Source organism: Bombina bombina, chromosome 6, assembly GCF_027579735.1.
Source record: "Bombina bombina isolate aBomBom1 chromosome 6, aBomBom1.pri, whole genome shotgun sequence".
NCBI classification, from domain to species: Eukaryota; Metazoa; Chordata; class Amphibia; order Anura; family Bombinatoridae; genus Bombina; species Bombina bombina.
Window position 1 is genome coordinate 754,552,077 of NC_069504.1, and position 15,565 is coordinate 754,567,641.

General features: G+C 38.7%; 1 protein-coding gene across 1 annotated transcript in view; it reads right to left on the bottom strand.

Annotated features, from left to right (window-relative positions):
- The window catches only part of PPAN (peter pan homolog), an 86,800-nt gene extending 74,408 nt beyond the window's left edge, over positions 1 to 12,392 (bottom strand). Inside the window, exons 1-2 of the mRNA XM_053718027.1 lie at positions 12,290 to 12,392; positions 7,887 to 8,057 (exon numbers count right to left, since the gene is read on the bottom strand). Coding sequence (XP_053574002.1) covers positions 7,887 to 8,057; positions 12,290 to 12,304 — 186 coding nt within the window. The 5' untranslated portion in view covers positions 12,305 to 12,392. The remainder of the gene's footprint in view (positions 1 to 7,886; positions 8,058 to 12,289) is intronic.
- Positions 12,393 to 15,565: the final 3,173 nt, after the last annotated feature.

Sequence of the window (15,565 nt, forward strand, 5' to 3'; positions counted from 1 at the left end):
TTTTTGGATTTATTAATCCACATGAGTTCACTTTTATTAAAATTGATTTTATAACCCGCAAATGAGCTGAACTCGTCTAAACATTGTAATGTGGTTGGAATTGAATAGGGGGAGTTCTTTAAAAATACCAATAAATCATCTGCATACAGCAGGATCTTAAGAATATAGGAGCCCATACTGATTCCCTCTAACACATTTCTTAAACGAATAGCTAAGGGTTCCAATGCCAGGTTAAATAAGAGGGGGGACAATGGGCAACCCTGCCTTGTTCCACGTCCTAAAATGATTCTTTGAGATAGCTGACCATTCACAATAAGAAACGAGATTGGGTTTCTATAGATTTTTTGAATAAATTGCAAGAATTGATTCTTAAAGCCAAATTCCTGTAGTACTCTAACTAAATGGGCCCAGGAGATAGCATCGAATGCCTTTTCAGCATCTAAGGAGAGAATCGCACAATCATTTGGCAAATTCTTTTTTCCTTTCTGATTTAAATAATGAGAGTAATCCAGAAAAGTAACTATTTTCCTTACGTTCTTTATGGAGGTCCTAGATCTCATAAAACCGGTTTGATCTGTGTGGATAATGTTATCAAGCAATGAGGAGAGCCTGTCAGATAAAATAGCCATCAGAATTTTATAATCTGTGTTCAACACAGATATGGGCCTGTAAGAGGCTGGTTCTTCCGGATTTTTACCTTTTTTAAGAATTAACGTAATATTGGCGGCTGAGAAGTAAGAAGAGATGGAACTATCCGACTGGAAGTAGCTATTAAACAACCTTTCCAATATAGGAATAATTTCTGGGGCTAGTATCCTATAAAATTCTATCGGTAGAAAATCTGGGCCGGGGGCCTTATTTAATCGCATCTTATCTATCATTTTTTTTATTTCACCTGCCTCAATTGGAGCATTAAGACATGTCAAATCCTCTTCCTGAACTTGAGGTAGCTTTATTTTTGACCAAAATCTATCTTGTATAAATACATTACTATCCTGCTTAGAATATAATTTCTGATAATAAGAGAACAGCACCCTACTAATTTCCATTGAATCCGTATGGCATACACCATTTTCTTTGATAGTCAGAATATAATTCTTTTTCTTTCTATTTTTTATTAATTTTGCTAGATATTTAGTTGAATCTCCATAAAGACCTCTAAATTGACTGTTAAGTTTTGATTCTTCAATATGGGATTTCTGATCTAAAAAAACATCTCTTTCTCTTCTCGCCTCCTGGTATTTATTCCACTTACTTATAGAACGCTCCTCAGAGAATTTCCTGTAAGCATTTCTCACACTGTTAGATAACTGGAGTTCTCGAGCCCTAGCCTTTTTCTTACTATTTATTAAATAGCTCATTATTTCACCTCGTAAGACAGCCTTGGCCGCCTCCCAAAAAATCTCAATTCTATTGAGGAAAGCAATATTATGTGTACAGTAGTCCCTCCATTTCTGCTTAAGCCAGTTAGAAAATCTAGGACTATTCAGAAGATATCGTGGAAAATATAAGGATTGCGTTCCTTTCGAGAAATTAGATGGAGAGGGAAAAGTGAGGTAAATTATTGCATGATCGGATATCAGTATGTCACCAATCCCTGGACTAGTTTGAACAATTGAAAGAGACTCAGATATTAAAAACAAATCGATCCTAGAAAAGGTTCTATGTGCTCTAGATTCACAAGTAAATGTCAAGGAATCAGGGTGTTTAACTCTCCAAATGTCGACCAGTTTTAGCTTTGTACAAAGTGTTCTAAAATATTTGGCAATTTTTTTATATACTTTAGCATCTGTATTGCAGAACCTATCTAATTCTGGAAATAGTGTCATATTAAAATCCCCTGCTAAGATGAGATTCTCCCCCACAAAGGGATAAATCTCAATTTTTATTTTTTCCCAGAAGCTTTTACTGTTTTTATTAGGCCCATACACATTACATAGGACATATACTGCTTGATTGATTTGAATTTGGAGTATAATATATCTTGCCTCTTGATCTTTCTCTATATGTAAAATTTTGTAGTCAAGGTCTTTATGCAATAAAAACGCTACTCCACATTTCCTGTCTATACTTGCAGCGGCTATCACTTCGCCCACCCATTTAATTTTGAGTTTTGCAGCTTCTATGTCGGTAAGATGGGTTTCTTGAATATAGACAATATCTGGTCTCTTCTTAGCAAGAGTTTTAATCATAAGCTTTCTCTTCCTAGGGGAGGATATACCTCCTACATTCCAAGAACATAAATTTAATCCAGTCATTTCATCCTAACAAAATCTTTTGGCTCAATCATTTCTACTTTTCCTAAAATCTGGATTTACTAACACTCCCCTATTCTCCCAAAAAAGGAGAGGAATGGAGATAGAAGAGAGAGAGAAGTGAGAGAGGGGGAGAGAAAAAAAAAAAAATTAAAAAAAAAAAAAAAAAGGGAAGGAGAGAAAAAAATAAATAAAAATTCCTTAAAACAATATAACATATCCAGACACACACCTCATCCATCCACATATATACCACACATAACCTGGCAACCATTAATTTATTCATAATAAAGCATGACTCGGCTGTATCACTTTTCATTTTGGGATTTTTGAACTAATAAATCTTTTGATATCTTCAATATCCTGGAAAACAAATGTAGAATCCCTATCTTCAACTATTACCTTAGCCGGGTAGACCATACGGGCTTTAAATCCATTATTTATTAGCTGTGAGCAGAATGGAGCCATTAACTTCCTCTTCGTGGACGTCTCGTTAGAGAAGTCCTGGAAGAGTAAGATCTTGTTATTGCCCAGCTGTAGGGGACCATTCTTTCTAGAAAGTTTCAATAATTCCAATTTATCTTGGAACTTTAATACTTTGAATATACACATTCTGCTCCTAGCTATCCTCCACCGGGATAGTGGTACGCTTAGCCAGAGTAGAAACCGCTCCCTCCACCTTAGGGACCGTCTGCCATAAGTCCCGTGTGGTGGCGTCTATTGGAAACATTTTTCTAAATACAGGAGGGGGGGGAAAAGGGTACACCGTGCAAGAGAATGACTGGGTGTGACGTAGAGGGGAGGAGCTATATAGCAGCTCTGCTGGGTGATCCTCTTGCACTTCCTGTTGGGGAGGAGTTAATATCCCAGAAGTAATGATGACCCGTGGACTGACCACACTTAACAGGAGAAAAGGAAGATATTTTACCTCACAATCTCCTCAGCTCAGCAGAGTAAGTTCTGTGTAAAAAGTTATACTTCACCTGCTCCCAGCTGCAGGTAAAAATAAAAAAAAATGAAGAAATGAACAGCAGCCAATCTGCATTAGCACTGCTGAGGTCATGAACTCTTACTGTGATCTCATGAGATTTGACTTAACTCTCATGAGATTTCATAGTAAGCTTCCTTTACCTGATTGGTGAAATAATATGAGAGTTCACGACGCTCATCCTTTCAGCTGTCCCAGGACAGACACACTAAAATGCTGCTTAGAAATCCTTTACAATGGGAGGTGGCTACTGAGGAACTTTTGAGGTAAAATATCTTTCTTTTTTACATAGAGATGTTCAGGTGATATTTTCTAGTCAGCTTTTTACAGCTATGCTGCAGCACTTTAAAGTGTTTAAACATTTGGGTATTATGGCCCTTTAAGAAAAAAAAATGCATTTTTATAAAAACAAATGAAGCACCACATGGTAAAAACCATGGACAAAAAATGCCATGTATTTTGTATGTAACTTGGGGAAAACCAAAAAGAAGGGGCCGTTTCACTAAGCCCAGAAGTCCACCCTTCACATAGGATCAGAAAAAATAATAATAAGTTGACTCCCAAGTGCCCCAGTGTAGCGGCGTGCGGTATAGAAATAGTTTTTTGAAAAAAATTGCATACATGCGTGTTAAACACAGCCCAGGAATTTGACAATAGAAGCGTGCGGGCAGGGATGTATGACGTGGCACGCATGCACATTCAGATGAAGTGATTTATTTTTTCTCTGAGAGTTGCCGGGCAGCCACGTGTTTTGGGAGCTGTAATGGCTCCACACACCTTCCCTGCAAAGCCCAAAGGAGATAATAGGCATTTCTGCTTGTGGGATTTCACTTGTGTAATAGCAGAACACAAAATTAAAAAAGAAAAATGTAACCCTATATAAAATAAAAACTCCAGTAAAACACAATTACTATACCATAAAAAAACAGCTTACAAAGATGGGAGGGTTAAAGGGACATGAAACCCAAAAATTTTCTTTCACGATTTAGACAGAGCACACAAATGTAAACAACTTCCCAATGTACTTATTTTATCTAATTTGCTTTGTTACCTTTGTATACTTTGTTTAAAAGCATATCTAGATAGGCTCAGAAGCTGGGAGCTAGCTACTGATTGGTGGCTGCACATATATGCCTCTTGTGATTGGCTTACCAATGTGTTCAGCTAGTTCCCAGTAATGCATTGCTGCTTCTTCAAGAAAGGATTCTAAGAGAATGAAGCAAAATTGGTAATAGAAATAAATTGAAAAGTTGTTTACATATGTATGCTCTATCTGAATCATGAAAGAAAATATTTGGGTTTAATGTCCCTTTAAGTACTTACATCCGAGAACTGATGCTTTAAAAAACATTCATGATGTTCCGCACTATGCAAGCATTTCACATCCTCAGCATAAGATCTACGCCGCTCAGATTTGCCCATCTCTCTCTACATAAGCACACACACAGGCTGTAAGCATTTGCTGTGCGCAAGCTTCTTTTCCTGCTCAATGCCCTCAAGTTCTCACACCGCCGCACCCCCTGCTGGCCACTATTAAAAAAAAAATTTTTTTTAAAAAAATCTTTAGACTTGCTGCGGTCTGCTTGCTCGTAGCAGGGCTAAATGTAAAAAAACAACAACACATGCCTGGTGCACAAAACTGCATGTCCCGGGCGTCGGGCGATAGGAATTGCTCATCCCTGCTTTGCCATAATGAATTTACAAATACATTGGGTATGAGAGCATTTAAATATGGAGAGAGCAATGCAGCATCTGATCAGAAAAGCTTACAATCTACATAGAAATAAAATAAGTTGGGTAAGTGACTGTAAGGGCCATCAGGTCTAGATGTTAGGGGGCTAAGTCCAGGAGGTAACCATAGAGGTGGGTCCAACTGTTAAGGAGTTAAAGGGACATTTAATAATCTAATTTGCTTTGTTCTCTTGGTAACATTTGTTGAAAAGCATATATAGGTGGGCACAGAAGCAACAGTGCACTACTTGATGCTAGCTACTGATTGCTGACTGCACATATATATGCCTCTTGTCATTGTTTTACCCTACTGTGACGAATCAAACCTTTTCAATGTCACAATAGAGAGGTGTGGACATGAAGGGGTTATTAGCACAAAGCTCTGGTTCAATTAACCTTGTAACTCTACAAAAGGGCCTTAAAAGGGACACCACATTAAAGGGACACTGAACCCAAAATTTTTCTTTTGTGATTCAGATAGAGAATGAAATTTTAAGCAACTTTCTAATTTACTCCTATTATCAATTTTTCTTCATTCTCTTGGTATCTTTATTTGAAATGTAGGAATGTAAGTTTAGATGCCGGCCCATTTTTGGTGAACAACCTGGGTTGTTCTTGCTGATTGGTGGATAAATTCATCCACCAATAAAAAAGTGCTGTCCAGATTTTTGAAATAATTAAAAAGCTTAGATGCCTTATTTTTCAAATAAAGATAGCAAGAGAAAGAAAATTTGATGATAGGAGTAAATTAGAAAGTTGCTTAAAATTGCATGCTCTATCTGATTCACGAAAGAAAAAATATGGGTTCAGTGTTCCTTTAAGCCCCAAATCCTGTCCACACTGCTCTAATGAACAATTTCTGCCACCACCAAAACTCTGAAATGAAAGGGGCGTTTTGGAACCCCCCAAAACTCACACAATTTAACAAATTAGGTAACGTGCTTTTAACCTTGTTTTAACAGAGTGTGAATTCAGATATTAGAGCCCAAAGACAGAATGAGATTTTCTATGTGTTTAATAACAAAAATGTTACACAGTGCCAAATTATAGAGACATTCAAAATAACATACAGTTGCAAAGTTACAATTCTTTAAAAAGAAAATGGGACATGAAAAGAATACAGACACAATATCCAACTTATTACCAAGTTCCTTTAGATATGTGGAGAACTGCCGTTCATTATGTCAGTTGCTTGAGTCCCAGGGCAATTCTAACCAAAAGTCTTTCTGTTACATACTCTTAAACTAAACTTTCTTTGTCTTGTCAAGGACACTGCCCTTATTATAATTTATGACGAGGTAAGTCAATGCACAGATAGCCTTGGCTCACAGTATCAGTCTCCAAGAGGAGGGGGGTTTTGCATTCCTACACACATTACACAAAGAAAAAGCAATTCACATTAAACCTTTCCAGGCTGAGACCACAATACCACTTCTGCTGGGTAGCCAATCCAGGTATCAAATACCCATTTTTTTTCTTTCATGATTCAGAGTATGCAATTTTAAGCAACTTTCTAATTTACTCCTATTATCAATTTTTCTTTGTTCTCTTGCTATCTTTATTAGAAAATGCAAGAATATAAGGTTAGGAGCCAGCCCATTTTTGATTCAGAACCTAGGTAGAGCTTATTGATTGGTTTGCTACATTTAGCCACCTATCAGCAAGTGTTACCCAGGTGCTGAACCAAAAATGGGCCGGCTCTTAAGCTTACATTACTGCTTTTTCAAATAAAGATAACATGAGAACTAATAAAAAGTGATATTAGGAGTAAATTAGTTGCTTAAAATTGCATACTATATCTGAATCATGAAAGAAAAAAATGTGGATTTACTATCCCTTTAAGGTTTTACAGGAAGAGGATCTTCAATGTAAAAGGCAAACAAACATGTCTAACAGTATTAGTCATTTCCACGTCTGTTTGTTGTGTGGAAGTTGCATTACATTGATATGAGGTGTAGCAGAACACAGAATGTAAAGAGAAGAATAAGCTGAACTCTGATTTTTCCAAAACTTTGGAATCGGAATGGACAAATTATATGTAGCATTGAGTGATATATTTAGCTTAAAATGGCACAAACAAGGTCTGAAATAAGAGATAACAATAGCAGAGGTAAAAGGTAAATAAAAAACTAAAATCTGACTTCCAGGTTTAATGAGGTAAAAGAAAATGAGGTCTAGCTGGCAAGTGGTGGATAAAGAGAGGAGTAGAGCAAATACCTCCTATTTGTGGTAAAGGATATTAATATGAAGAAGCTTGTTGTTTGATGGTTAAATTGTAGACAAAGAGAGATCCAGGAATGTGTTAGTGGAATGGGCTCAATCACAGGTCTGAAAATGAAGCATTTTGCTATTTCCCTAAAGTAGTCTGGAATGCATACTTTGTGTGCTGTACTTTGCTTTAGTTTACCCTGCTACATAGTGATTGCTTTGTGCAGTGCACAAGCTTGCCTCTGAATGGCTGCAATGGTTATATTCAAAAGGTATATCAGAGGTATATCTTTAGACTGTTCTGGATTTGCAAATCCCTGCCAGATATGCTAACCAAACAGCTCTGCATCTTTTGCAATGGCATGCTTAGTTGCTAATATATAATGTGCATACAATTCACTTTAAGTCACCTGAAAGAAATGGCTAACAATAACAGCCACAATTATAAAAATTAACCATATAACAAAATTAATAATCTCTGGAAACACACTATCTCCAGGACTAGTTAAAATTGTAAGGTTTTATTTTGGGTTTTTATGTTTTAAAATATCTATAATAAAACTCCAATTCCTATAGTCAGAATCCATCAAGGCTTTGCATGATGATCATACAGAGAAACTGCTATACTATGGATGAAATGACTACTTAATTCCACCTTCAGATCAATAGTTACTCCACAAACAAAGACAATCCCATCTTTTCACCTTTAGGGATGAGGCTGTAAATGGCTCCATCGCCCGTCTGACATCCAGTATTAGCTGCTGCACATTTTTTCCTATCTGTCCTCGGCTAAATACAAAGGAATGAGGGACACTGGAATACTCCTCGTCAGCAACATGATTTGCTGTTGCACGCAGTTTCTTCTGGTTCTTCGTCTGTAGGAGAAAAAAAAATACATAAGGATCACTGAACTGCGATACCTAGACCAGTGGTTCTCAAACCTTTTCAGACTGTGGCAAACTTGGAAACACAAATTTCAGTTGCAGCACACGTGTTCTTAATGCTGGGCTTTTCATTAAACGTACATTTATTTTACAGTTTAAACTGTACTGACTATATTCAGATTCTGTGCAGTTTCCAACTTCCTTAAATTCCCCTTTCCTCTCTCTGACCACCATCTACTAACTTTCTCTCTTACTCTACCTGCTACATCTTTGCAAGCCCCCAAGAAATTGCTACCTTACAGAAATTTAAATTACTTGGATCTCAAACTTTTCCACTCAACTGAATCCTCTGCTCTGACATTTCATCCCTCTCTTGCCCAAACCTCATTGCTTTACTGTATAATTTGGCACTAAAATCAACAATCGACAAAGCTGCACCCTTCACTGTTTGTCGTACATCAATCACTCAACGGCATCCGTGGCACACCAAACAAACCAGATATCTTCAGCAATGTTCACTGGCTGCTGAACGGCAGTGGAGGAAATCCCGCACCTGTGCTGATTTCTGGAATTATAAATTCATCCTTAAAGGGATAATAAACCAAATTTTTTTTTCACGATTCGGATAGAGCATGCAATTTTAAGCAGCTTTCTAATTTACTTCTATTATTAATAGTTCTTCGTTAGCTTGCTATCTTTTTTTGAAAAAAGCAGGAATAAAATCTTTGGAGACGGCCCATTTTAGGTTGAGAGCCTGGGTTGCGCTTGCTGATTGGATGGCTAAATGCAGGCACCAATCAGCAAGCTGGCACACCAAACTGGGTACTGAACAAAAAATAGGCTGGCTCCAAAGTTTTCATTCCTGCCTTTTCAAATAAAGATAGCAAAAGAACGAAGAAAAATTGATAATAGGAATAAATAAGAAAGCTTCTTAAAACTGCATGCTCTATCTGAATCATGAAAGAAAAAATTTGGGTTCAGTATCCCTTTAAGTCCTACAACTCTGCGCTCAGCCTGGCCAAACAAGTCTATTTTTCCTCCCTTGTGTCATCTCATGCATCCAACCCCAGAAAGCTGTTCTAAACCTTTAACTCCCTTCTACGTCCGCCTGTGCCCCGCCCACTACCAACCTCACTGCTCAGATTATTGCTGATCACTTCAAAAATAAAATTGACACCATTACAAAAGATATCTGCACCTCACATCCCTCAAACCCAGCAATCCTACCCACCCCTTCTATTAACAAAACTCTATGCTACTTCTCTCATGTAACAGAGGAAGAATTCTCTGTACTCCTATACTTGACTCATCTCACAACCTGCCCACTTGACCCTATTTCTTCACAACTAATTCCCTCTCTCTCTGCTTCAGTAACCCCTACCCTATCTCATCTCTTTAATCAATCTCTCACCGCTGGCACATTTCCGGATACATTCAAGCATGCATCAATCATGCCAGTCCTAAAAAAGCCCTCGCTTGACCCCTCCACACCTAACTATCGACCGGTCTCCTTACTTCCTTTTGCTTCAAAATTATTGGAACGACTGGTCTATAATCGGCTAACTCAATTTCTCACAACTAACTCCTTACTTGATCCACTATAATCTGGTTTCCGCCCTAAACACTCAACAGAAACCGCTCTTGCTAAAGTAACAAATGACCTGTTATCAGCTAAAGCAAAAGGCCACTACTCCTTACTAATTCTTCTTGACCTATCCGCTGCTTTTGACACAGTCGACCATCCTCTCCTCCTAAAAATACATTCATTTGGCATCCGAGACACAGCCCTCTCCTGGTTTGCCTCATATCTCTCAAACCGCTCTTTTTCAGTTTCCTTTAACAACATATTTTGTGATCCTATGCCTCTCTCAGTTGGAATATCACAAGGCTCTGTCTTGGGCCCCTTGCTTTTCTCTCTCTATACACCCTCCCTTGGAAAACGTATAGCCTCCTTTGGATTCCAGTACCACTCATATGCTGATGATACCCAAATCAATCTTTCCTCTCCTGATATCTCTCCCTCTTTACTCAACCAGATGTCCAACTGCCTCTCAGCAATTTACTCTTGGATGTCTTCACACTACCTCCTACTCAATCTGTCCAAAACTGAGCTGCTTCTTATTCCCCCCTCTTCGAGACATCCAACACCTGACATTTCTCTGACGGTTGGAGACTCTATTCTCAACACCTCACACAAGTTTCGCTGTCTTGGGGTCACACTAGACTCAGAGCTCACATTCAACCCACATATACAAGCACTTACCAAATCCTGCCTTTCACATCTACGCAACATTACCAGAATTCGTCCCTTCATTTACTCAAAAAACTACAAAAATACTTATTCATTGTCTCAATTTGTCACACATTGATTATTGCAATCTACTCCTAAATGGCCTTCCAAAACACCGCCTCTCCTCCCTCCAATCTATTATGAATACTTCTGCTAGACTACCACCTAAGGCGCATCAGCTGCTCCACTCTGCCAGTCTCTGGCTCCCCATACACTCCAGAATACAATTTAAAGTATTAACCCTAACTTACAAAGCACTAAACAGTCTAACTCCCAACTATATTTCCTCTGTCATCGTGAAATATTCCCCATCCCGTCACTGTCTCCAACCTTGTATAGCTTCAGACGCTCTTTGAAAACCCACCTATTCAGAGAGGCGTACCATCTCTCCTCCATCCCTCATCCGAACCAAACTAATACATGAACTGCCTAACTGCTGCAACTACAACCGATGTAATAAGCTATCCCAACCTTATGTTTCTGCATCCTAAACCTGTAGACTGTGAGCTCTCCTAGGCAGGGCCCTCTTCCTCCTGTACTAGATTTTTTAGTTTTGTATTTTATCAAAAATCTTTGTCATTGTATACCCCTATCATTGTACCCAGTTTTATTTATAAAAATAAAGGATAACAATAATAATTCTGTCACCATATATATTTTTATAGTAAAACATGACAAAAATAAGAAAACAATTGACCACAATAAATGTTTAGTGTTGAGATGTCTTTTTAACTTACTTGGTACCATAGACCAGGGCTCAACAAACCCAGGAGCCAGGGAACCACTGGCTCCTAGAATTTTACTCCTGGCTCCTAACTTTTCAGGTTAATCACTATAGATCTATATAAAAGATACCACTGTCTGGCTTCTAAAATTATGTCTGGCTACTAAATATTCTTACAGGCTCCTAAATTTTAAACAGATTTGTCAACTCCTGCCATAGACTCATTTGAAAGCATCTCACAAAATACAAGACATTGTACATCATGCATGCACACCATTTATATTAAAGGGACAGTCAAGTCCAAAATAATTGTTCATGATTCAGAGGGCACGTAATTTTAAACAACTTTCCAATTTACTTTTATTACCAATTTTGCTGTGTTCTCTTGGTATTCTTAGTTGACAGCTAAACATAGGTAGGCGCATATGCTAATTTCTTAAGACCTTTAAGGACGCCTCTTATCTGAATGCATTTGACAGTTTTTCACAACTAGAGGGTATTAGTTCATGTGTGCCATATAGATAACATTGTGATTGGCTAAAATACAAGTCTGTCAAAATAACTGAAATAAGGGTTAAGATACAAGGTAATCACAGAGGTAAAAGTTGGTTAAGCTAAATTGGGGAATGGGTAATAAACGGATTATTTATAGTTTTAAACAATAAAAATGATGGCGTAGACTGTCCCTTTAAAAAGCACTTAGATAATGGACGGCCTGCAGGGGCTTAGAAACTGGCAAACTTGGTTATACAAAGACGGAGAAATGGATAGTAATGGGGTTATATATCGTTTTAAAACCAAAAAAAATGAAGTAGGCTGTGGAACTACTGGTCACTCAAAATATCAACTACTATATAGTACAAAGATGTAAACAATACATCAAATTACACCAGAACTAAAGCCACTGAATCCTTATATGAGTATAAACCTTTTACTTTTTATTTGATCAGCAAGCCGTTGCACAATTTATAAGAACTGTGTTTCACACTTTTATTTATTGCGATGTTTATGGTCACTGTTCAGTCTATTAAAACATTTTCTGTACTTAACAACTTATCAGTTAACCAGAGAAGTTTACTGAATGCGTTACAACAATTCGGCAGCCAGTGAATCAAGCACATCGTAGAGTCCTGTTTCTACAACCTTACGTGTTTCTAACCACGATTCAGCATTCACTCAGCCATCATATTCTCAGATAAAACTTCTCACCTTATCTTTCACCATGTTATCCGATCAGCTCCCGTATAACCCACGTGGAGAAGAGCAACAATTTCCGCTTCCGGTAAAACATATGAAAGAAAATGACTTTACGATCGAGTTCCGCGACAATTTAGTTCCGAATGGAAGAAAGAAATTACATACTACTTTACTAAACTAGGTGTAAAAGAGATTACTTAGAGCGCCAAATGCTGGAAATATAAACACTTGTACAGCGAAATTAGCGTATATTACTTTTCTTCAATTGTTGTGGTGGTGGTTGCGTTAAATAAATGCAAAATAAATATACCTAGGCTTAGTCAGTGACGTGAAACAACGGGGCATCGCAGTTAGTGCTTATTTTGTTTTAAAGGTTACATATTTATTTACTAGATTACCCAGACCTCAGGACACTTCAGACCCAAATGCTGAGGAGGATGTAGTAGCCAGAAATAAATTCTCAAAGACACTTAGAAATATTTAAACAATAAAAAGGACTCATTAAAGGAACAGCAAAATTGTTCAATTTTGATTTTAACGTCCGTTTAAATAATTTAGAGGGGTAACCTTTGTGACAATTTTCTACAATATTATAAACGTGACATTATTCAGAAGCATTTTCCAATGCTATTTAGCAGATGATGGACTCAGCAAGGAATTGTCAAAAGGATGCCCTTTCATATAAAAGATTTATTGGTGTTGTGTATAGGTTACCATTTAAAGAAATGCACAAACACGTACTTGCAATACTTACACATGATCATTGCTAAGGATTTAGCATACACTGTGGGCAAGATTGTTGATCAAAGTGAGAATAAGAAAATTCTCACATTTGTCTTAAAAAAAACCCTCACAAATGATATCACCATATTTATGAAAGGTTATGCGCCAATAAAGTCGCAACTTTTCATATGTGCGAACAAATTGACTCATAACCATTCGCAAGTCTTAAGTATATGCAAATAAGTTGTCTGGAAATGCCTAATTCTTGTAAGGGGTTAAATTTCTTACTTGAATCCAGTCAAGCTATTACCAACCCTCCAACTTAATAACCCATACATTGAATAAAAACACGACACTCAGGGTTGGGAGAAAACCAACCTCCCGCAACGGGGGGAGGGGTTGTTTTATTAAAGCATACTTAAATATTCTAAATAACAGACTGCTAATAGCTGGCAAGATAAACCTGTCCTATCAACCCACTAAGGGGTGTGGCCGCCCTGGGAATGAGGACGCCCTCATTCCGCCTACCTGTCCGCTCAAGGAAGATTGCCCAGTGAGCCGACCAATCCCTAGCCCCTCGGCGACTAGGGTCCTCAACGCCCGCTGTCCCTTCCTTCTATACTTGTCCTGTGAATTAACTTTTGTTGCCACACCCCTTTCCGCCACCCAAAAGAGGACAAGGTGCTCTTGCCCCACTAACAAAAACAAGAAGCCAGGACCTGCCTGATATTACCCAAAAACAAATCCACACCCCTATCTGACAGGTGTACCTGATCCTTCCTGAACAAACCCGCATAATCTATCCTGATGTTATCGTGCAAGACCACCTTACCACCAGTCTCCAACACTACCTTACTCACATCTCTGTTGCACTTGGTTTTACCCGGAAACCCGCCTTCCTGGCAGCCATATGCCCCAAACATTCCTTGAAATAATATTTGACCAAATAATGGTCACACCCTGAAATTGCGCTTTGAGCCACCTAATGTCTGAAACAATGATGGCCGATAAGTCTCCCATCGGCATTGTCCCCACATCATTTCCACCCAAATGGAGGAGAATAACATGAGGCTTGCCCCATCTCCTCCTGGCCTCTGCCACTTGCTCCAGTAAATGTGTCCACATCATACCCCTCCTGCCTAACCACCTAATAGAAAACTTTTCAGACGGCAGTCCCAGCTGCTGTCCTCCTGGCTGCGATGCAGCCCAAATAGCCGCCCAATGAATGTAGGAATGGCCGATAATCCAAATCCTCTTGCAAACTGCGACCTGACCTGAAAGGAACATCAACAAACCATAAGGTCCTGGCTTCCCCAAACTCCCAACCCCAAAATCCACAATTAACAGAACCAAATAAATAACTAACTGACAACACTCCACTTAATACTGATCCAGGGGCCTGATATATTTCTTATACTGCCCTGACGACCACCTCCCCAATGCCTTGATCTGTACCTCTGAATGCCCTGACATAGTGGCGTCCGTGGCCAAGCCAATTTTAAACGAATGTGGGGCCACAACCGCCGGGTCTCACCCCAGCCTGCTCACAACCCTTTTTAAAACTGACCTAAACTGAAATTGGGATAAATACGAACCATCTTTGTGCACTAGAAACGGCCCACCCACATACGGCCTAATTGCAACAAATCTTCTGCAAGGAATTACTGGACAGATAGATGGCTCCACCTGTGAAAGCAAATTGAGCCATCTACCCCTCCATGCCTGATCCGTCTTAGATCTTGCCACCAATACCAACACTGCCTGATCCACTAACCTCACATGCTCCCTCAATAATCCTGTACCCTGAAAACTCCTGGATCTAGCCACTAACTCGCTTATTCTAAGGGCCGCAAAGTATGCCAAAGAGAATGCCACAGAGAACAACAACACCTCAAACTCAGAAATACAAACCCTGTCTAGCTGTTCTATTAAACAAGTAATAATGTCAGATGCGCCTATATAAATTGTGATAACAATAAAACAATAGTGTTGGCAGTAATAAACCAAATGCCTAATGGGTTAAAAAATTCATATTAGTGTAAAAATAATATGTGATAACACACAACCAAAATAAAAATGTGATATAACCCACAGGGCTGGTAAAAATAAAAATATAACAATCACACCAATAATACTAGTGTATAAACCTAAAAGTCCAAAGTTGTAATGGAGTTCATATGGCTGCAAAACACTTCTTCCAAAAGTTGAAGGCAATTCAAACGAAAAAAATCTGTAAAAAGGACAAAAAAGAAGAAGGCGCCAACATAGTGTGATTCAGTATTGAAAGGTGTTCACTCCCCACGCATTCATTAATCGTACTTACAAGAAGTAAGGCACTTGAGGAGTGCTACAACGGCTTTCTGGAACATTAACAGCTGTCCAGGTAGCTGCTCACTCGTAATACAGGTGAATCCCTTGATGCAGTGGCTCTCCTGCTCGTTTAAGATGTGCAAGGTCCCTGCAGCTTTTTTGTCTTGCGGTGCTTCTATCTCTCGTAGTGACTGCCCTCAGGAGATATACCCAACCAGGTGGGCTTACAGCGGGAAATGGGTGCTTCAGGCAGCT